This window comes from Anomalospiza imberbis, chromosome 9 (assembly GCF_031753505.1).
Source record: "Anomalospiza imberbis isolate Cuckoo-Finch-1a 21T00152 chromosome 9, ASM3175350v1, whole genome shotgun sequence".
NCBI lineage: Eukaryota > Metazoa > Chordata > Aves > Passeriformes > Viduidae > Anomalospiza > Anomalospiza imberbis.
The window spans coordinates 30054594-30078399 of record NC_089689.1 but is presented as its reverse complement, the minus strand read 5'-3'; the positions used below and the strand labels follow the sequence as shown (position 1 = coordinate 30078399).

The 23806-nt window shown below is 45.3% G+C and overlaps 1 protein-coding gene across 1 annotated transcript in view; it reads right to left on the bottom strand.

Moving 5' to 3' along the window:
- Positions 1-3308: 3308 nt before the first annotated feature.
- The window catches only part of LEPR (leptin receptor), a 30976-nt gene continuing 10478 nt past the window's right edge, over positions 3309-23806 (bottom strand). The window contains exons 5-19 of the mRNA XM_068198961.1: positions 22456-22661; positions 19666-19811; positions 18783-18927; positions 16671-16967; positions 15345-15459; positions 13030-13229; positions 11320-11471; positions 10259-10418; positions 10094-10176; positions 9279-9495; positions 8408-8590; positions 7793-7888; positions 7322-7424; positions 6631-6706; positions 3309-5569 (exon numbers count right to left, since the gene is read on the bottom strand). Of these exons, the coding sequence (XP_068055062.1) occupies positions 4796-5569; positions 6631-6706; positions 7322-7424; positions 7793-7888; positions 8408-8590; positions 9279-9495; positions 10094-10176; positions 10259-10418; positions 11320-11471; positions 13030-13229; positions 15345-15459; positions 16671-16967; positions 18783-18927; positions 19666-19811; positions 22456-22661 (2953 nt within the window). The 3' untranslated portion in view covers positions 3309-4795. The remainder of the gene's footprint in view (positions 5570-6630; positions 6707-7321; positions 7425-7792; positions 7889-8407; positions 8591-9278; positions 9496-10093; positions 10177-10258; positions 10419-11319; positions 11472-13029; positions 13230-15344; positions 15460-16670; positions 16968-18782; positions 18928-19665; positions 19812-22455; positions 22662-23806) is intronic.

Genomic DNA, 23806 nt, shown 5'->3' with positions numbered 1-23806 from the left:
CCTTTTCCTCCTCCTGCCCCTGTTCCCTGGAGCACAGCCCGACCCCTCCCGCTGTCCCCTCCTGTCAGGAGCTGTGCAGAGCCACAAGGGCCCCTGAGCCTCCTTTTCTCCAGGCTGAGCCCCTTCCCAGCTCCCTCAGGGATTCTCCAGCCCCTTCCCAGCTCCATCCACTGCTCCAGATCCTTCCCAGCTCCAAGACAAACAGCCTAAAACAATCTTTTCAAAATGCTGTAAACTGAAAACAAAAAGGAACACAACATCCTTCACTTCAGCTGGAGCTGTTGGAAGAAATCTCTCTGGAGGCATCCCTGCTCCAGCCAGAAGTTGTCTCCAGGGTGTGTGGGATGGTTCAGGGGGCAGAAATGGGGAGCAGGGCTGAGTCCATCACTGTCCCTGCTGGTCCCTGTGCTGAGGAGGGAGGTGCTTTTCTCCCAGCTGAAGTTCTGCTGATAATCCAGCTGGAGTTTTCCTGATGATCCAGCTGGAGTTTTCCTGACCACCCATCTGGAGCAGAGGGATTCCAAGCTGTTCCTGCAAACAGCAGCCGGTCTCTGACGAGCTCCTGACATTAGGCAGGCACAAGATTAAATAATTCTTTCCCTGCCAGATCTTTAGTCATCGTTGGAAGCTCGAGATGAGCCTCTGAGTGCTCCTTTGCAGCCTGAGCTGGGTCTCCTGCCCACCTGTGTGTCCTGGCTGGATCTGGGGGATCTAACAGAGCTGTTCCTTGGCTTTCCCACCCCATCCATTCACAGAACTATAAAATCCCATTCACAGAATTCAGAGAATTCTAAAATCCCACAATGGTTTGGATTTGGATGGAGATTAATGCCCATGTCATTCCACCCGAGGCTCGGGACACCTTCCAGCAGCCCAGGTTGCTCCTTCTCCTTTGCCAAGTGCTGGAACCATATGGAAATTGCTTTCTTTGCTGGAAAAGTAGCAGCGGGCAGGTTTGTGCTTGTCACCTGTCCCTAACTCTCCTCTTGGGTCTGAAGGTATAAATGGCTGCTTTTGAATGAATTTTCAGGGATAGCAAATGACCTTCATTTGCATCCCAAAAGGGCCCATCCAGGACGATGGGAAAAGGGGGGCTGTGTGTGAAAAAGGTGATAAAAAAGGCCAGACGAGACCCTTTAATTACGTGTGAACTGCAGAGGTGGCACTGCCGTGACCTTTATCTCTCACGGAGCCCCGAGCTCGCTGCCCACGGCGTTTCATCAGCATCCGACCCGCCCGGGCTGTCCCTTGCTCCGTCCCTTGGTTTTCCCTCATCCCCTCCCAGCAGGACTCTGCGTTATTCCAGGAGCCATCAGGGCTGTTCTGCAGCTTCCTGGGGAGAGTTCTCAGAGCCCGGCCCTGCTCTGCTGCTGACAGCTCTGGCACAAGCAGCTCCTGATGAGGAGTCATTAATTAATGAGAGGCCCCACAGACAATTCCCGTTTTTCCTTTGGGATCGTTAGCGAGCACAATGGCACCTGCCAAACCCGCCCGCCAGCCACAAGGATGCTGGGGCTTCCCGGTTTGGCTCCTCCTGAAAGGAATTTGGGGGTTTTGGGGTCCTTTTGGTGTTGCTGGGGCTGTGTGCCAGTGCTGCATGTCCTTGCCAACAGCAGGATCTGGGCTGGGGCAGGTGCCGAAATCCCAGTGAAAAACCTGGATGCACATCCCAAATAGATTTAATTCAAACCTCGACACAAGTTGCTTTCCCAGCACAGGGAAGATTGGAGGAATGGGATCCTTCCTCTTGCAGAAATTCCCACTAGGAACACGCATTTTAATTCCCTCTTCTCCAAAAGGGAACACAATATCTGGAACGTCCACAACAAAATCATGGCCTGGGTAAGGATTTGAAGGATGCATTGATCCTGTCTGTGCTTTTAAATCGGAGAATCATGGAATGGCCTGGGTTGGAAGGGACTTTAAATGGAGTTCCAAATCCCTGGCACTGGAAGTTTTTGCTGCTTCAAATATCAATCCCAGATTAAAAAAAAAAAAAAAAAGGAACTTAACTGTAGCTGCAAGTGATATGGAAAAGGGAAAATGACACATTTGATTCATTTTCTTACATAAAAGAGCTGCAGTCCTGAATGCTCTTCAAAATGAATCTGCAGGATCTTAATTTGTACTTCAGAAGCTGCACATGGTTCCCGTAATTGCTTGGTTCAAACTGAAAAAGCCTTTCCTGGTGAGTGTGAGGCCCCAGCCAAAAAAAATCCTATTTCTCTGCAAAATGCCCAGATTCCCTGGGAATCGGCTCGGGATTGTTTGGGGCACAGGAACATTTCTGGAGAAGCAGCAACCTTTTCCCTGGGAAGGAAACAGGAACTGTGCTGGGTCACTCCTGTGGCTGCTCTTGGGATGCTCCCAAATGAAATTCCAAAGGCTTTTCCTCCTCCCCCATGCCCAGGGGCAGGTGAATCCCTTTGGATCTGCCAGGCACTGAGCCAGGAGGGGAAAAATCCCCTCAGAGCAGAACTGGAGGTGAAGATCATCACTTGAAACCCATTTTTGCCCCAGCACGGATCCTGGCATGACCCTGTTCCCTACTTTCTCCCTGCTCCTGGTTCCTTTCCCAGCTCTCCTGCCAAGGAACCGGAGCCTGGGAGAGGCAGCGAGCACAGATTCCCTGCTCCAGACATTCTCACATGGAACAAAGCCCCTTCCAGCCCTCCCTGGGGTGACACCTGTGTCCCTAGCAGGGACAGTTGTGGAACGAGTGGGAGCTTCTTGTGGCTCCAACAAAAACCTCCTTACCTTCCAAAATCCCCAGGCAATGCACATTCCCATCTCCAGCTCAGCCAGGAATGAGCCAAGAAGATCTTGCTCCTGTGGCTGCAAACCCAGCAGTCCCCCAGGGCCTGGGAAAGGCTCAGCTGTGGGAAACAACCTGAGCTGAAGCTGAGGGGGAAAATAATGATGGAAAATGACCCAGCTCCCAGCTCTCCCCAGCTCCCAGTCTTCCCTCCCCGAGGCAGCTGCTGGCCGAGGGAGCGGCCGGAGCCGTAACCGTAACCGGAGCCAGAGGCAGCAGATGGAGCATTCAGGATATGCAGATTTTGGCTTTCTGCGGGAGCACGGAGAGGTGAGGAGCAGGATCGAATGTCCCTTCCATCAGGATGGAAACGCCACTTTCAGGAATTATTTATGGAGCTGTGGCCTGCCCCGTGCTGTGGGGCAGGACCTGGATTTGCAGCATCCTCAGGAGCACTGGGATTGCAGATGTGGACAGGAACAGCCCAGGAACGGATCCAATCCCTTGGTTCTACACTCATCACACCCCAAAGAATCCCTTTTTGCAGAAGCAGCTCAGATTTGCTGTATTTCCTGCAGGATTTTTGCAGAGGAGATCCACTGGTTTTCCTGAGGAGCACCACCTGCTCTGGCCATTAGGAAGATCATGGGATGGCAGTGGGAGGACAGGCTGGGCTCCCAGAGAGGGTGAAACCTGGGAGTCTGCCAGTGTCCATTGAGGAGAGACCTCCTGCACGTCTCCTAATTCCTGAATTTTTCCATGTTCCCAGGAGAGCCTTCCCTGGTCCCTCAGCTGACCTTTCCCATGGTTAAGCTGCCCCTGTTCATATGGAATTACTGGGAAAGGACTGGGCAGGCTCAAATCAACATCAGCTTTTTATTTCTGGAGAAAGATGATCTTCAAACACAACCAAATAATTTTTCTGGACACTTCCATGAAAGGATCATTCCATTCTCCAGAGAACTGGGCTCTCCTGTCCCTCCCCAACAGCAGGAAGTGAATCCTAAATCCAGCATCATCTCACAGCTTTAGCCTGGAATGCCACAGGAGCCTGCAGGTTTATCTCCAACCACAGTGACAAGTCTTGGTTCCTAACACAAAACAAGTTTTAATTTCTCACCCCACACAAGATTTTGGAAACCAGAACATCAGATCTCTGTCACATCCAGCATCAAAGAGCCCCATAAGAGCCAGGTCAGCAGCTTAACAAAAACCAGCAGTGGGGTTTTGTGTTAAGCTGGGCTTAAATTCACCCCTGCTTTCATTTTTAATGTTGGTTTTGCCCTTTTGGTTTTGTCTCTCTGAAGTTTGACAGAAATACATTCTTTGGAATACACAATAAATTCATCCTCCTTCACTCCTCAAAATAGTTCTCTGAAAAGGCAGCTGTACAAAAATATTTATGAACTATGAAATAAAACAAAAAAAAAATAGCTTTGGCTTGCAAATAGGTGTGGGTTTGTTTCCCTGCTTCTCCCAGAAAACGCAGATCTGCTTTACTCCCACCTGAGGCTTCCTGGCAGGGTTGTAGAAGCAAAGTAACTTCTATACAGACAGGCTGGATTCCCCAAAATAAAAAATGCAGAGTTCCTGGATCCAATTCCTGTCTTTTCTCCCATGGAATCTTAGGAAAGAGTTTGGGAAGAGACGTCAGTATAAAACTGCACCATTTGGAATCTTGTGTTCAACAATAAAATGTGGATACTTTACTTTAAATGCATGATTTTATCCAGTTAATGGAGACACAGGAATTTGGATTTTCTTCCTCTTCCTGCAGAACCCTCAGCCTTTCACTCCTTGATCCATTCCTTCCAGCCACATCCAGGCTGACTCAATGTCACAAATCATCCTCAGGGAAATTGCACATTCCAGCTTTTCTCCCTCAGAAATATTTCAGGCCATGGATCAGCTCTCTCACCCTTGGGGGCTCCAGGTGAAGCCTAAAACCAGAACAAGCTTGGTAAATCAAGAGAGGGAAAATGGGGAAATGCATCAACACCTGGAAAAACTTCAGGAGTATCAAATTTTGGGGGGATTCTGTCACTTTTTCTCCGTGGCCTCCTGCCCTTTGGCTGTAGCCATCCGGAACTGTGGCACATAGGGAACGGTGCCTTTAGGCCTGAGGCTGCTTTGGATGAACTCCTTGACGCTGGTTGGAATGTGCTGGAGAAGCTCCCCCTCCGTGAGCAGATCCGTGCTCTGGAGCTGACACGTGTCCCTGGAGCTGTCTGTCAGGAGAACGTCCCTGTGTCCCTTTTCCAGGGCTGTTATCCCCAGGTAACACAGGCTCCGCTCGGCGCTGCCTGGGAAAGCCTCACCCAAAGGTTCCGAGAAGCCCTCCGAGGACAGCAGGGACAGAGCCCTGCTGGGCTGGGAGCCAGGGAACACCAGCAGCGCCCCGCTCCCAACCTCCCAAGCACCACTGGAGAAGGCACCTAGAACTACGGGATGCTCCCCGAGGAAGCAGCTATCCAAACACCTCCTTGGACTGGTTTTCCGCCGGCAGAGCCCGCTGGATGGGCAGCTGCTGATGACAGTGGCGTATCTGAGGTCACCCTGAGCCGTGGCTTCTCCATCCTGGGAGCTCCTGCAGAAGCTGCTGCTCTGGAAGTGGCTGCTGGAGCACACAGAGTCCCATTCCGAGTCCTGGCTGGCTGGAAACGTGGAGTCAATTCCTAAAAAATCCCCCGGCTCTTCTTTCCCCAAGGTTTTGGTGATGCTGATGTCTTCCAGCACCATCTCTGCCTCCAGGAGAAGTGGCTCACATGACATTGGCTCGGGGTGCTTGGCAAAGAGATGCTCCAGAGCTTCAGGCTGGAAGAAAAGAGGGATTTTAATGCTCACTTATTATGGAACAGCTTTATTTCACTCTCCGGGTTTTATGGATCACAGCATCCAACACCAAAGGTCATTCCCAGGAGCTTGGAATTCTGCCACATCGAGTTCACACATTGTTTTTTAAGAATTTATAGTTGAAAATCCTCTATGACAAAATTTCCTTCACAGATTTACCATTGATACATCAGCTGAAGGAACTTTCCCTGCTAGGATTGGATTATCCAGGTCAAATTCAGCCTTTCCAGAGGAATTTTGGAGAATTCCCACCTGAGTAGCAGCTGCATGCTTGAACTGGGTGAAACTCCTCTGTATGGGAGAAATGCAGGATTTACTGCTCCTAATAAATGCACATGTAAATTATCCAGCAGGATGAACTGACAGCAGCACGAGAGCTCCAAAGGAAAATTCCCTTCTATTTCCTAATGAATTCAGGACAAAACGGATAAACCCAGGTTTCCTGTGGATTAACAAACCATGTTTTACAGCAGAGAAGCTGCCAAAATAATGAGGAAAATGTCAAAACACTCAGAGTAGTGGGAAATTAGAGCAAAGAGTAAAACTCCTGGGCTCTACTCAGTCTAGACTCGCTGTTGGTGACACCTGGGCCCTGAATTTGGGATTTTCCCACACAAATCTATCACCTTCCAACATCAAAATGAACAGGGAGCTTTTAAACAGCTAAAATAACATTTTTCCTCATGCATGTGGTTTATCCCTACAGGAGATGTTTGTGTCCCTTCCCCTCTCCATGGACACCACAGCAAACACAGACTAAACCACTCCCAGCCAAAGGCCAGGGCTGTTTTGGCAAAGGCCACCATCTGTCACCTATTAAAAACTGGTATTTCTCAGTTTATTATTTAACAGTTTATCATTAAAAGCAGATATTTATCACGTCCAATGCATAATCCAGAGGCCTGGGAAATGGGAACCTCTGGATGGAGCCAGAGGAGTGAACGGGGCTGGATTTCCACTGGAGACAGAGCTGGGACAACAGCCCAGGGTGGAGGGAGCAGCAGCCCCAGGGAAATACAAACCTGCTGGAAATCAACTCCTTGTGCCCACGAGCAGTTCTTGGGGTTGGGAACATCCTCCCAGAGCAGTTTCTTCATCCTGAAATGTCAGGGAAATGATGGAGTTGGGGCTGTTCCCACTGTGCAGGGAAGGAATTTCTGCCATTTCATTTATCCACAGCACTATGGCCATGAAATAATCATTGGAGAGATGAGAAATGGCCCAAAATTAACCCAAACCTTAAAGAAGGGGATTCCAGCTGGCAGTTTGGGAAAATATAAAGGGAAACTAAAATATAAAGGTACTGTGCTGAATGACCACAAGCCACAGGGCCTGAAGGGGCTCCAGGAGAGCTGGAGAGGGACTGGGGACAAGGGATGGGGGGACAGGACACAGGGAATGGCTGTAAGCTGGAAAAGGGGGATTTAGATGGATATTGGGAAGGAATTCCTGGCTGGCAGGGTGGGCAGGGGCTGGGATGGAATTCCCAGAGCAGCTGTGGCTGCCCCTGGATCCCTGGCAGTGCCCAAGGCCAGGCTGGACACTGGGGCTGGGAGCAGCCTGGGACAGTGGGAGGTGTCCCTGGGGTGGCCCTGGATGGGATTTAAGGTCCCTCCCAACCCAAACCAGTCTGGGATTCTGCGACACCAGTTCAGCAGAGTGGCACCAGTGCAGCTGCAGCACCTGGATTTTGGATAACAAGCAACAAGGTACCTTTGGTGTGAAACCAGCAATGCTCCCAGCAGCAGAACTGAGGTGGAAAAAACAATGGGCAGAACCACGTGGAGGCTGCCAGTATTCCCAGTTTCAAATCCCCCTGGAAATAAAGGAGTTCAGCTATTGATGCAGCAAAGTGATTTGTCTGGGAGCAAATAGTTGGCAACAGGGAAATAACAAACAGTAGAAACAACAGCTTAGATGGGGAAATAACCTTGAGCAACAGTTTTATTGCACATGGACAAACCTTTCCCTTGGGAATAAACAGACAAAAAGGAATTATTTAAATAGGAGTTTAATCCCTCACTCAGCTCAGCCCACAGAGGGTTTTCCAATTAAAGCTGTTCATTGTTTGTAGGTAAAGTACAGTGACTTTATTACCATTTTTTTTTTAGATAAGACAGAGATTTTACACTTAAAAGTCACTTTTACTTCATTAAAAACAGGGGAAAAGCTCATGTCAGTCACCTTTGGCAAACTGATCCGTGGCTCTGGCTTTGCCAACTCCTCCAGCAAACACAGGGTAGAGGCTGAATTGGTACTTCTCAATCAGGATAAAGTGATCTGCAAAGGGGAAATCAGCCTTTGGAATCCACTGTCATCCAGTTTTTAAACAATTCCCTCCACAGAGGCTCTGGGCACAGATCAGAGCTCAGACCAGCCCGGAGAGGGAAACAATGGATCCATCTTTTACAGGTCCCTACTCCAAAATCCCAAGATTCAAGCTATTAATCCAGCACTATTCTGTCACGGAATGAACACATTATGGAGCTCCTGTGGTAATTTCCAGGAGTAAAGTCAAAATGCAAAGGAAATGCAGATATTCGTTTGAATAATTAGCTGGTGTGTTCAATATTCCAGAACTAATTTTATTGTGCTGCCACAAAATGAACTCACTCCAGAGCATAAACTGATTATTAATGCAACAGGCAATCCTCTAATGAGCATCAAAATTTGGTTTATTGGTCAATAAAAGTGATCAGAGACAGGGAAGGGGAAAAAGGGCTCAGAGCTCAGAAAATCCACATTTTTCTGTTCCACACCAATTAACAGCAATAATTATATTTTCAAGCACACACTCACCATAAATGAAATACTTCCTGAGACTTGGAGGAACTCGCAGCCATTTCATCTGCTCCTCTTTGTTCAGGTTCCTCCACTCAATCACAAAGGATTTTATCCCAGGGATTTGGGGGTAGAGACTCCAAACCACAACCACACAGGTGCTGTTCACCAGGTAAGCACTCAGGGATTGCACAGCATCCACTGGGGAAACAGGGAAAGCACCTGGGATCCACATCCCATAAACTGCTAAAGTGCCACCACTTTATCACTTTCATTGTCTTTTGGATAACAAACCCACTTCAGCAGAGAGATTTTCTTCTTCAAGCCACCAAAAATTTGGGTTACACTAAACCAGTCCCAAGCGTAAACAGATCAAGATTCTTAGAGGCATCAAATATCCCAATTCTCACCTGCAATTCCTTAACCAAAAAATTAAATACTCCTGAATTCTCGGGAATAAATTAAGCAGAGTGCAGCCAAATCCAGGAATTTCTGCTCAGGAAGTCTGAGGACTCTGTACCCTGGCAGCCCAAAACACGACCACATTTCATTTTGGAGACAACAGAACATTCCCCAGCAGGAATGCTGGGTGTTCCCAAAACAAAGGAGATGAAAGATCAGTTCTCCAGCAGGATTTTGTTTTCCTTTGATTAATTACCTTATATTTTATTAATGAAGACAGCCCAGTGACAACTTTTTTCCCAACCTAAAAATCACAGGATTTTCATTAAGGAAATCTCAGTTTTCCAACAGCTCTGTTGGTGCTGAATGTATCCCCATAAAACATTCCTTATTCCAATAGAGGGAATTTTATCCCAAAGAAAGCTTTCTCCATGAACATCACCAGGATCCCTGCCATTTCCCACATCCCCCTCACTGCTGCTCTTACCTGTGCTCATTTGCTGGGATAGAGTTAAATTCGAATTAATTGCAGAAATTCCAACTGAATTCATGGCTAAGATGGTGACGGTGTGGGTTGGCTCCATCCATGGGAAAGTCCAGCTGGTGCCATGATCCACAAACTCCTCCCAGGAGGTGTTCCCTGGGGTCTGGTGCTTTATGATGTATCTGCTCACACTGCACAACGAGTGATTCTGCATCAGGGGCTGCAGCAATTAATTCATGGGCATTAATTCCTGAATTCTGTCCCTGATTCCCAGAGCAAAGATTGTTTGGGCAGTTCCAATTTTAAGGAAACAGGACCCAGTAATAAACTATAAATAATAATAAAACAGGACCCAGAATAGTCCTGGGTCCTGTTTTTTTAGCCAAGGACTGGAGTCCTTTTAAAGGCTTCATTTCCCTCTCTGAGAGCTGACTCTCATTCCTTCTCTTCCCAGCAAAGGGAAGTGAAGAACAAGGAGAGCCGAACTTTTAGATTCCCACAGCAATTCCCTGTTTTACACATTTTTCAGGGTTCAAACCCCAGAGCAGCAGATGAGCAAACAGGAATGGGCACTGCGGAACTTTTTCCTGTCCCGCATCAACATTTTAAGGCAAAGAAGGCAAAACCATCTCCCATTTTACCCCAGAATTCCCACCAGGATTCACCTCTTGCCTCTAGGATGAGCCAAGCAATGTCAGGAGCACAGAAAAAGGCAAATCCCAATTCCCACAAGCCTCAAGTGCCTGGCAGACTCCCCTTCCGGCAATCCCACCGGGTTTTAGGACCAAAGGGAAATCCCCAAAGGCAGCTGCTCCCACCTTCCAGAGGAGTGTAACATTCCTCTGCTTCCTTGCTGGATCCTCAGAAACGATCCTCCAAAATTCCGGGCCTTGCAAGGGAGCTGCAAAACAACAATTTGGGAAGGCCAGTCACAGCTGAGTGTGGCAAGTCCCAGCCCCCAGGAAGTCCCTGGAAGCACAGACCTCTGATGTCCTGAAGGAGGGTTTGGGCTGCTCCGCTCCAGTCACTCCAGTAGCCGGATCCATCCAGTTCCCTGCAGCGCACCTGCACCACGTACTCCACACAGAGCTGCTGCACCCGGACCACAGCCCAGCTGCCCGCAGGGCTGGGGACTTCATAGAGCTGGGAGAGAAGGTAAGAAAGTCACAGCGTGTGACTGCGGGCCCCACGCGGGGCAGCTCCCTGGGGGCTCCCCTGACAGGGGAAACCTCCTGGAGCAGCTCTTTGTCAGGAAGAGCAGACGCACGGGACTCTTTCGGTCTTCAGCTTCTGTTTATTGTCATCTTATCATGACTTCAGCACACTGTCTGCACCCAGACCTTGCATGCAGGAAAACAGCACTAAAATGGCTAATGACCTCGCGTTGCAAGGCCTCTTAAGCCTAATCAAAAACTAAACTACCCAATTGAGAAGTCACACCTAGATTATTTCTCTTTCTAACCCAATAACTGATCCCCTAAAGACCCGCAACGCGGATTTTTCTGCCCAATTACAAGACACCACCCAAACCCAAGGAGAAGAAGGAAGAAGAAGAAAGAAAAAAGGAACTCGAGACAACACCCTGCACCCTCCATCTTGTCCCCATCTACAATATGGTAAAAATCCTAAAACCTAAATTCCTCACCCATGTGACATACTACACTACTCTCTACAATCTATTTCACAATTTCGTGGTTTCTAGTTTACTTTGAAGCTTTGGAGGCCTTCTCCATGAGTGAGGGTGAACGTCAGTGTTTTCCTGGGAGTCAGAGCACCCCAGGGCAGACAGGGGGATATTCCCCCTGCCCTGAGTTCCAACGACAACGAGGACAAAGGGATGTTTAGGCAGCTTTTGGAGTCAAAATTCCTGAAAATGAATCCCGTGAGGAAGCGGGATCGTGAGGAATATTCCTCTGTGGACACTGCAAATGCTTTTGGATTTTGCGGTTTCCTCCATAAAAGGGGGGATAAATCCCATGAAAACCAGCTCCACACTACAGCAGGGCAATGACCCCTGCTCCAGGCCAGATGGGACAGACAGTACCTGCCATGGAATGTCCTCCCTGCTCCCTGAATTCCAGCGGATCTGGAATGTCAGATCCCTGCTGGCAAACACAGGCTGGGTCCAGCTCACGTTCAGCAGCCCCGTGTCCCTGGTGAGCTCTGCTCCCACGTTGGAAGGGGGGAGAGGCTTCACTGGAAAATGGAAAAATTAAAAAATGACTGCAAAGTCTGCACTGACACTTCCCAATAAATCAAAGCATGGATGGCTTCTCCTTGTCCTGAGGGTGGTGGGTAACACACGGCCTCTGCTATTCCAGGGAAAGCAGGACTGGAAACAGAATCCACGGGAACGTTTCCAGGTATTTCATTTTCATTTCAAGCACAACAGATTACTTTGTGCTGGCACTTGCTACCTGCCCTGGGATCAAGAACAAAAGACAGAGTCTGGCAATAAGTTTTGAGGTTTAGGTTGGATATTTGGGAAAGTTTCTCCATGGGAAGGGTGGTCAGGCATGGGAACAGCTGCCCAGGGCAGTGCTGGGTCCCCATTCCTGCAGGGATTTAAAAGCCCTGTGGATGTGGCACCTGGGGACAGGGGCAGTGGTGGCCTTGGCACCTGGGAATGGTTGGATTCCATGCTCTCCAGGGGCTTTTCCAACCTTAGCAATTCCATGATTCCGTTATTTCAATGGGGTCCCCCCTGCAGAAAGCAGCAGCTCCTGTAAAGGCTGGCACAGACATTGTGCAGTGATTGAAGGAAAAGTTTTTATTTTATTAATTGGAAATTCCCCCCAAATCCAGCTGCTCCAGAACAGGAATCTCCCAAAACCCTTGTTTGTTAATCAAGCCAAATCGAATTAAACTTACTTTGGATAATCTGATGTGAATGAGGAGAAAAGAACAACAAAAAAGAATATTTTTTTTCATTTTGGATGGTGGTGGAACAGGTTTGTTTTGCTTTACTACAATATAGAGTACCCTGCATCTGGGATAAATAATTCCATCCATTGTCACCACATAACAACTGCATTTTATAAATATACAGCACGAATTTATTTCATAACTATGTAATTCAAATTTATTTCATAATTGTATAACACGAATTTATTTCATAACTATATAACTCAAATTAATTTCATAATTAAATAGATGGAATTTATTTCACGTAGCACCTCTGGGGTCCAGCTGCCTTGTTTGCTCTCACCCATGTTCATATTTGTTTCCAAAATATACCCAGTGGATTCTCTGTCACAGAGCAGGTAAGAAAAGGTCATTTGCACATTTTGGAGTTCTTAAAACACTCAAACACTGCTCCTGCCTCTTGTTTTTACCCAGATTTCAATGCTCTGTGTGTCACAAAATGTGGCAGCAGCATGGAAGAGCAGGGACAGTCCCCATGATTTTAAATGGATTTATAACTGTGTAAATAATACACTGTGTAAATAAGAAGAAGAATAAAGTATAAACTAAATAATTGAAGACAAATCAATCAGAAAAATTAAATAACCAAAACCCTTAAAATGAGCTTCATTTTGCAATATAACACTTGCGTTTTCTGTAGAGGGAATAACAGGCAGAAATGGATGTTTCATTTAAAATCCTGTACGGAAATAACATTTAAACCAAACTTTCTTTAAGGCAATATCAAAACTCTCATGTTTTTATTGAAAACCTGTGGAAAAATTCTTTCCCTGCACCATTTAAAAATCATGGGGCACAAGGGAAGAGAGATTCATGGATCTTGACCTACCCACATCTGCTGGGATGACACAAGTTGGGGAGGATTCCAGGGTTCCCAGGAAGTGTTTAAACTCTATCCACAGGGTATATCCAGATAACAGGAAAATGGGCTGGAAGGTGCACTCGTAGGAATGGTTCCTCTGCAAATGGCATTCTTTCACCTCTGAGTTTGGAGATGGGCTTGGAAAGTCAGAGCAATAAATTGGACTCCTTAAAAGAGGGAAAAAAACCCAAACCACATTCAGTTGACACATTGCAAGTGTAAATCTGGAGGGAATTAAAAGGAATGGTGGAACTGCAAACGTCCTGGGATTTTGAGGATTATTTGGATCTTGAACCTGGATCTGCACTGAAGGGATAAAAAACATTTCAGTGTCACTCCTCAAAGCTTTGGCTCTGGAAAAAGCAGGACAAACAACAAAAGCAGCAGGTACAACAAGAGAAGGCAGCTCCAAATCCTCATCAGTTGTGAGATTTTAGGGATTGGCAATGAACACAGCAAGGCAAATCTGCCAAGAATTGATTCCAGTCAGGAATGACTTCCAAAATCCCAACTGGCAACCAGGGGGAAGCTGCCACAGAGACCCAGAGAGGTCTCCAGGAGATGGAAATCCTATAAAAGCATCAACTCTGGATTAAAAACCCCATGTCCAGTTATCACAGCTGGCAGCAGAAGAGAGGAGCCCTGGATTCTGGATGAAATGGAACTGGATAAATCCTTGGAGTGGGAATTTTTCAGCTTTCTCCTCAGACCTGTGAGGAGAGGGGTCGGAGGGGGTGTGAGTTACTCAGAGGAGCCACCAGAGTTACACTGGGTTGAAGTTTCCTCCTCGTGTCCCCAGGATTAAAGCAGTGCCTGGTGCTTTGGAGGTTGGGATCGGAGCATTCCCTGCTCCCACAGGATGATCCCTCCGGAGCTGTTTCTCCTGGCAGCACTGCCTGCAGAGGAAGATGTAGGAGCAAGCCAAGCAAAACAAAACCCCACAGCCAGAGCATCAGCACAGCAGTGCTGCACTCCATCTCCTGAAGGGAACAGCAGCAGGCATCTCATTGCATTTTCCTCTTTCAGCTCCGACTCTGAACAAATAACCACAAAAACCAGAACAAAAAGAAGGATCAGCAGCATCTGGGAAGGATTTGCAGGCAGTGGTAATGTCACTGTTTGATCTTGCAGGAACACTAACAAATCTCCACATTACCACCTCCTACTAGAAAATTACATTTTTAGCTAAACCTGAAGAGTGAGGAAAAGGGAGTAAAAGCCACGATGAGCAGCATGGGGTTTATTCCCAGCTCCCTGCCCAGCAGGGCACTCATTAGATTCATATTTGTGAAGCCAGAGTAAACAAAAGCTACCTCAGCACTCAGCCAGGCATTAATCCTGCCCCAAAAGCCTCCACTTGGCCTTTCCAGCATTCCAGTTATTCCTGGGAAATATTCACCTGGGCACCAGGATCATTCAGAACTCCACCAGACAGGACAGGCTGGCTTTTCAAAGGATTAGGCCCTCAGCGCTGATGGGAGCTGTTTGCCAAAATTTCTGCATCTCCAGCCCAGCAGAGCAGTAAAATTATGGATTTTTTTGCCTCAGGAAGAGCTGTCTGTCTGTCTGTCTGTCTGAGTGGAAACCCTCAAGCTCAACATATCAGGGATGGAATGGGATGAGCTTTGAGGTCCCTCCCAACCCAAACCATTTGGGACCATTTGGGTCCCAAATCCCAACCTGGGATTCTGGGAATTGCTGCAGTCCAAGCTTCTGCCTTCACAAAGCAACATTCCTTCCAAGCAAGACTTTTTTCCCACCTTGGAATGAATTTGTTTCACCCTCTATTTTTACTTGTGTGTATGCAGAAAAAAAAAAAAAAAAAAGATCCAGAATTATAGAAAAATCAAAGACGGAGTGGAGACCTCAGGAGGTCTCAAGTCCCATCTCAGAGCAGAGTTAAATTCAGATCAGATGGAGCTGTCAGGATCTGAGAGGCTCCAAGAACAGGGATTCTACAGCTCCCCCAGGCCAGACATTCCCACTGGGAATGGGCTTTTCCCTTATTTCCTTACAACTTGGAGGAAGGAGCAACTGGAATATTTTTTGTAACCGATCCAAGAAATCTTCTTGAAGAAAACTGGCTCCCAAACAGGTTGAAAAGTGCTGAAAAACCCTGCAAATAAGATCTGTTACATACTGAGGTATCTCTGGTTCCCTTCCTGCACAGAGGATAAAGAATCTGTTAATTCTATAATTACACTTCTCCAGAATCCTTTGACACAAAAATATTTTGAGCAATGCCTTCCAAACATAAAAAGAGAATTAAAATCCATCCATACCTGTGATATCTTAACTGCAGACTCCCCAGGAGCAAGGTGGTTGGGTTTGCAGACCACCTGCAAGTCATTTTAGTCAGGTATCCATCAGTCTCACAGGAGATATTAAAATCCATGTCTAATTAAAAGACATGAAAAGCTTAATTAATAAGACACAATGGTTGCTACAAAACAAAACAGTCAGGAATTTTTGAAGTAATTTGAGATGGGACTTTTGAATTGTTTTTGATGATGTGGTTTATTTTTTTACCTTCTACATAGGTAAGAGAAGTGAGTTCAGCTCACACCTTTACAGCACAGTTTAAAAAGTCACAAAAAAGAAGTCTCTTAGTTACAAGACTTTTTAAGGAGTTATTGACTAACAAAACACTACTAACAAAAATATTTATGTTTATGAGTCAATCTTTAAATATTTTGTCTTATAGACATGCTACAGTGTGAGCTTTCATAACTAATCATGTTGTAACACACAAACTTACAGTACTGCACTCTAAATTTCTTGTTTACCTTTATAACTACTTTTATTTTTTCTATATCTTAAACTCTAAAACTCTAAACTTTCCTTAACATGTCTTTAAATCCACATCCTCACTTCTAACACTTACGTTTAGAAGCTTTTTCCAAAGCCTTAAATCAAATCTTGTGTTTAATTCTAACCTTTAATCTTTTCACCTTTATAATTACTTTTAATTTTTCTTTATCTTAAACTCTAAAACTCTAAACTTTCCTTTACTTAACGTGTCTTTACTTCAAACTATAAATCCACAATCTTGCTTCCAACACTTAAGTTTAGAAGCTTTTTCCAAGGCCTCAAATCAAATCTTGTGTTTAATTCTGAGCTTTAACTTTTTTACCTTTTATAACTACTTTTATTTTTTCTTTATCTTAAACTCTAAAACTCTAAACTTTCCTTTACTTAACGTGTCTTTACTTCAAACTATAAATCCACAATCTTGCTTCCAACACTTAAGTTTAGAAGCTTTTTCCAAAGCCTCAAATCAAATCTTGTGCTTAATTCTGAGCTTTCACTTATAAACCCGAAGTTCTGAGAATTCCCTGCATTTCAAATTCCAACACAAAATGAAACTAAAAATAAATAAAAAACCCCCAAAAAACAAACAAATTTAAAAAAAAAACACAAAAAACCACCAAAAACCCAACAAAAAACCCAAAAAAACCAAAAATCACACAAACAAAACCACAAAAAAAGCGCCCAAAACCAAAACAAGCAAGGGCAATAAACGGATTTTAAATGGAAATATTCCATCCTTGCTATGAAAACGCCCCAAAAGGAGAACGAGGAGAATGGAAAATCCCCTGGAGCCTTACCTACTACGTAGAATTCAGCGTATCTGTGGTGACACTCCCTGCTTTGGTGACAGCAGTACAGAGCATTATAGAAGAAACCTCCTCTGGGCTGGGTGGCTCTCAGGTTGAAGAGAGTGACTTTGCTCACACGGCTGCTCACCAGGGAATATTGCCTGGCTGGGATTTGCTCTGCCAGATTCAGCCACCAGACCAGCTCCCGGGCCTCCACGGGCCGCGTGTGGTTCGTGTACAGGCACAGGAATGAAAGGTTGGAGCCAGCGCTGGTCAGGCTCTGGGGAGGGAAGTACAGGACTTGAGCTGCTTCAAAAGGGGGGAAAAGGGGGAAAAAATCCATTCAGGGTTGAAACTGAACCAGAAAGTGTAAGAGCATTTGTCAATAAAATAATAACTGACAAGGGTAATTTAATTGTAATAATAATAGAATAATATCATCATCATCATCATCACAATCATAATAAAACAGCATTATTATATATGATATAATGTTATATATGATATAATATACAATATAATAATATTCTATATTATTACTTTATATATGATCTTACTATATAATATTATCTATAATATATAATAATATATCATACTACTAGTATATTATATTATAATATTATATATTATGCTACTATTATTATAATATTCTATATTATAATATTCTATATTATAATATTCTATATTATATAATAATTATATTGTAACAATAATAATTATATAATAATTATTTAATAATTAAAACAATAATAAACTTCTTCTTCTTCTTCTTCTTGTTATTATTACTACGACTACTACAGATGCAGAAATGAGCCTTGGACTGTCTTCCTCCATACCTGAAGTCTCTAAGCTCTGATTAAAATAATCTTTAATATTCCCCACGCTACACAAAAGGAAAAAATGGGGGAAAAAATCCATTGAGACTAGAAATTGAACCAAAAAAAGGAAAAGCATTTGCCACAAGAATATTATAAATGTTGTTATTGTTATTATTATTAATATCCAGTTGTAGTTCTAACTTTCCTACTTAATCACTATGAACAGGAGCAGAAATGAGCCTTGGACTGTCTCCCTCCATATCTGAAGTTTCTAAACTCTGATTAAAATAATCTTTAATATCCCCAGACAAATCTGAATGACAAGAGCAGAAAACCTCTGGAGGGTGCAGTGCAAGCAACACGAGAGGAACAAAATAAAGTTAACCCATCTTTCCAGGAGTTGCTGTTCCTCCTCCTCCTGAAGTCAGCAGGAGGTTGAAGTCCCAAAAACTGGTTTTACACTGCAATTAACAGCAAATTGTAAATTGCAGGCTCAAATACACTGAATTTTCTAAGGACTTAAAGAAGTTTAAGCTCAGCCCCCATCACTGAGGAATTCAGGGAAGATACAGGTGGAGCTGGAATGGAGCTGTTTGCAAAGAACACCCCAAAACCAGCATTAAATCCTTTAAAGGTCAGGTTTGCTTCCTCTGCTGAGGAACCAGGCAGAGATTTTTAGGATTTGCCCCAGATTTTCCTTTCGCAGGCAGAAAAGCAGATTTAGAATCTGTTGTTTCAGGTTTTATTAAGAAAAAAGCTATTTTTCCAAGGTTTAGTTCTTTCTTTGGTGCAGGTACCTATATAGAGTTTAGAGAATTCCTGTGGCAGCACAGGCCAAAATATTCCCAGGGAATTTTGAGCAGAGCATGGAAAAATACAACAAAACAATCAGAAAGTCAGTTTTGCACAGGGCTCAGCATTACAAACCAGGCTGGACTGCATAAAAAGCACATCTGATTCTGCTTTGGGCCTTTAGTTCAGCTACAGAACCAAAACCAGAAGTTAGAGAAAGCATCAGGAGAAAAATCCTGAATTGAGGGGAGGTTCAGGGCTGCCAGCTGGAGTTGGAAATGGAAAAGCTCTGAGGAAAAGAGCTTCTCGTGGGTCTGGGCTGAGAGGGAGTGCCAGCCCCAGAGGTGTGCTCTCCAGAATTCCCAGTGCCAGCCTGGCACAGGGAGAGAGCTGAGCCTCAGGCTCAGGAAAAGCTTCCACAGGATTTTTCACCCCAGCTCCACTTCCAACACAAAATCCACAAAACCAGCAGGAAAATCAGCTTTATCCCAAAACCCTGCGGGTGTCCTACCTCCCAAAGTGAGGTTGTAGGGTGTGCTCCAGTCACTCCAGAAGCCTGGACCACGGAGATTCCTGCTCCTCACTTGCACTGAGGATGGAGAGTCCAGCAGGGCATTGTCCATGGCCACAGAGCTTTCCAGGGCAACCTGAAGCATCTGTTGGATTGTCCAAATCCATTATTGTTGTACAATGAAACAGGAAAACACAGAAGGAACATAAATAAATTGTATGGAGTCAGAATTCCCTGAATTCCCTTTCATGCCTTCTCTTTCAACTCAGATTTAAGAAGGATGTGAGTGCTGAGTAAATCAATTTGTTCCTAAAGAGACAGGAGATAACGTCCTCATATTCTACACAAGGATTTTCTGGTTTTAGGTAGCAAGCTGGGTTAAAAATCTTTCTTCTTTAAATTTACTGTCAATTTGAGACTGCTGGAAGTTGTATAACTCTGCGGAAAATGAGTTGTTTCATTATGGGTTGCTAATTAACAGCTGCTTGTTATTCCAGAGCCACTTGTGTGGTAAGAACAGAAAAAAAAGCCCTATTTATACTAAAACTTATAAATATTAAACACAGATGAGTTATGGAACATATAGAATGCTGAAAGAAAATGGGCTTAGACTTCACAGAATCCAGGATTTCACCCAAAGAGAAAAATGGGAGTTTGTTTGTCAGAGCCAGCAGGAGATGGGGCTTCTCTCAGTGGGGACAGATGTAAAACCCAGCTTTTCCAGGAAAAAACAGCGAGCTAAGCCCAGCTTTTTCAGGAAAAAGCAGCCTGCTAAACCCAGCCCCACCAGAACAGCCACACTCCCAGTCCAAGGTCAAGGAGGGTGGTGGGAATGCTGGGATTTGGGAATGCCCCGGCCCGGGAAGGCACAGAGCTGCCTCACCTGGCTGTCCCCGTGTCCTGGAGGAGCAGAGATCCTCACTTGGTGCTGCAGAGGGAAGGGCAGCGGGGCAGGACTGGACCAGCAGAGCTTCACCTGGCCCCTCTCAGCCAGCTCCAGGTGCAGCTTCACGGGGGCCTCGGGCTTCACTGCACACAAATTCATCCACAAGTTAGCCCCAGCTTCACCCGAGGCTGCTGGGTTTTACTGAGTCACAAGTCAGGCCTTAATCTCAGCTCTCTTAAACTCAGTTTTCAAGAGCTGCTCTACTGCATGGCAGTGTTGCATGATATTCCTGGAAAAGTCTCCCTAGTGCTATTGCAGTCATCAAGAAATGCTGCTTGACCTCTCATTTCCCTTAAACCTGCAGGAATTTCTTCCCTCAGGCCACAACTTTTCCCAGGAGCCAAGCCCTGGCTCACCTGCCTCGCAGGAAAGAGGGAATGAGCAGGAGAGGGATGGGAATGCTGAGAAAATCAATTTGCTCCTTATACTGAACACAGGGATTTCCTAAATATTCCCATCCTTCCCCAGGGACTATGGCTGTGAAGGAGGTCTCCAGGAGAGTGAAAATGGAGATTTGGATATTCCCATGGGGTTGAAGGGAGCTCTGGAGAGGGGAATGGGTGGGAAATCCTCAGGATTCCATTCCTTGGACAATGCCAAGGAACCAAGGCCCTGCTTTTCCCTGGTACTGAGACCTTGGCTGGCCCTGTCCTCATTCACAGCCAAGTTTTGCCCACCTAAGAGTAAAACCCTGCTCCAAACCATTGCAGGGTGAGCACCACGTGCAGAAGGGAAAGCGTTCCCAAAAATCCTGGGCACTGGGCACATGTTCCCTTCAAATTCCATCTGCTCTGGGGTCCAGTTCTCCAAGGGTCCCATTTAAGTGCATTACTGGAATGTCACTCAGTTATATCAAATATCTCTAATTATTTTCAGTATAAATCCACCATACCAAGTCAGATTTTATTAAGTAATTTATATCCAAAATCTCTTATTATTTTCAGTTTAGATCTATCACACCATGCCAGATTTTATTTAATTTCTACTTCTAGACCATCTCAAAGCAATTAACTTCAGGAAGGCCAGCAGGGAGTGACTGGGGAGGAGGCAAATAAAAGTCAGTGGATTTGCCATCACATTTCCCTGAATCAGATCCCACAGATAATGGTGGTTGTGATGCCACCTGCTCCACTATCAGCAAATAAAATCCACGTGGCACAAGGACTCAAGAGTTTTACATTCAAAATAGTTTTAATTGAGCTAAATCTTGGCAGAACATATATTAATATTGTGCATTTTTAAAACATGCTTCACTAAGCAGAGCTAACTCATTGTGTCATTTTTGAATACTGGCAGACTCCAGCCTGAATTTTTAATTTCTTCCCACAGCATCATTTCAAACCAGCAGGATGAAAAATGCCACCTCTCATCTTCCAAACAAGCCCACCCAGAGATTTTAACTGGTTCTGTCTGCAGAGCACATCAGTTATGAGGAAGTTCATAAAATTCCTAAGTTTTTAAGTTAATAAGATGTTCATAAAACTTTAATTTTTTTCCCTGCAGTGACAGCTCCTGCCTTTATGAAATCTGCCCGAATCTGCAATAACTGGGCACGTTGGCTAGCAACACATATCAAATTCATCATGTCAGGAGAGTTTGAGCTTGATCAAACACACAGAAATGTTTTCCAGCTTGGGGTTGCATGGGTGAGGAAGAAAACATCAGGGTCAGAGAGCTGCTTAGGAAAATGGGTGGGATTTCTTGCTAAGCAACTTTGAGAACAGCTTTTTGAATTTAATTGAAGGCCTCAGCAACAAGCTCCACCACTGTGCCGGTCTTGTGCATAGAGAGGTCCTGATTAGAAAGGAAAAAAAGAGAAATAACCACAACTTTGAGCACTTGGGCTGTGCTCAGTGTGGTTTGCACTGGAGCCCAGACAGGGATTAGGGAGCTTTTCCTGGCCTGTCTGTGCCCCCTTCCCCAGCAGAGCCATCCTGCTGCTGTTTTGAAGCACGGACAGATGGCTCTTCAACTAATTAAGTTGAAAAGAGGGTACATTAATGACAGTGCTGAAAAGAGGGTACATTTATTACAGCGCTGGGCACATGGGGAGTAACCTCCCAAAGACATGTGCAAGGAGTCCCACACTCCTGCTCTCTATTTATCCAAAAAGCTTTTACATATTCAGATGGTTTCCAGGATGGTTTCCAGGACACCTATTACATAATCATTAACCCTCTCATTTTGTATTATAATTAGCTGAATGTCCATTAGCACAATTGTCCTCTTTAAGTGGGTCAGTGGGCTCCGATGTGGGTCAGAAGAGTTCACCGTGGTCAGTGGGCTCTGAAATGGGTCAGAACCCAAAGAACCCATTTCAGAACAGTAAGTTCTGACTTACTTCCCTTGAAGAGGAAGCAAGACCTCTTCTTCGTGGTAAACTCTTCACCCATGTCAAGTTGGCAGGGCTCCTTGGCCTGCTGGTCACAGTCCAAACCTCCTCTCATTCTTAGAAGTCAGTTGTATTTATGGCTCCTGCACCCTTTCAATACTTCATGTATCACCTGTCACTCCTAACCTTGTTTCAGTTATCCCCACCTGGTATCAATTAATTTCCTCGTTAAGCTCTAATCACAATGCATGACCTTTGCTAACGACATTTCTAACTTGCCCCCTTGATTCATTTAAGCTCTTAATTAAAATACATCGTTTTCACTATCTTAGCTGCACCCCCAGCTCGACCCCTTGGCTCGGTTTTCCACGGACACGGGGTTCATCCATGCTCACCAATGTCCGTGGGCTGCAGGGCCATCAGTGGTGACCCCAGGGCTGTGCCACCTGCCACCATCTCCAGCCACAGCAGGTAGGTGTGGTTGAGGCTCGGGGTGGCCACCAGGCACTGGCAGGTGGCCTGGTCCCCGCAGTCACACGGAGCCACCCTCACTGTCCCCTGCAGAGAGTTTGTGGATGCAGCCCCCAGGGACAGCTCTGACCTGCAGGGGGGGAAAACAAACCAGGAAACAAAACAATTTTCTGTATCTCAATAGGTGTGGCCATCTGGATATGGTTTACTGATCAAAAACTAGATTAATTAATTTTAAAAAATAGTAATTGTAACCAATCGCTTTGACTTCGCTGCTTCTCCCTTTTTAACTGGTTTCCAAGTAATGAATACAATTCCATTAGAGAATTTCCAGATGTTTTTTAGGCACACAGTGTTGTTTTATCTTCCCATGGCAGCTCCTTGCCATCCCAAGAGAGATGAATTTCTAATTCCCATTCGCAAGGCACTGAAATGACACCAAAAAAGTTTGATGTTCCCCCAGCTCCTGCTACAATTGAGCATTACAGGGAATATTATAATCATGGAATGGTTCGGGATGGGAGAGACCTTAAATCCCATCCCATTCCACCCCCTGCCATGGACAGGGACCTTTTCCACTGTCCCAGGCTGCTCCAAGCCCCAGCCTTGGACACTTCCAAGGATCCAGGGGCAGCCACAGCTTCTCTGGCAAATCCATTCCAAGGCCTCCCCACTCTCCCAGGGAACAACTCCTTCCCAATATCCCATCTGAATCTTGAGAACCAGCAGTTCCCAAAGGATTCTTCATTCTCATCTCTACTTTTCAGGCTCTTCCAGAAACCCACACTTATGGAATTCTGCGGGTATCCAGCGACTAAAGCTTCCCCAAGGTTGGGAATTTAATGGTGCAAATAATTTGTGGCCAAATTTCTCCCAGCAGCAAAGCCAAGACAAACCCTGACAGCTCAATCACCTCGGATTCTTTCCTGCTTTTCACGTTTCATCCTTACCCAAAGAAAAAAAAGAAAAAAAAGAAAAGAAAAGCTCCTGTTTGGAATTGTTCTGAAGTGATTTTGGAATTATTTCTGTCCAGTAAGGGTTTTGTTTTACTAATTCAGAGAAAGAAATGGAAATTCATGGAATAAGAGCCTTTCAGTACATTTTTCCAATGGTTTTATAGCTGGCATGAGTCACTGGAACACTTGGATTCAGGGAGGGCAGAGATCTCTGCATTAGAGGAGAGGGCAGGACGAGATCTGCTGCTTTATTTTTTGGGTTTATTCCATTTGTTATCTGCTCCATTTATCTGGGAGCAGAGCACAGGGAACTGGCCAT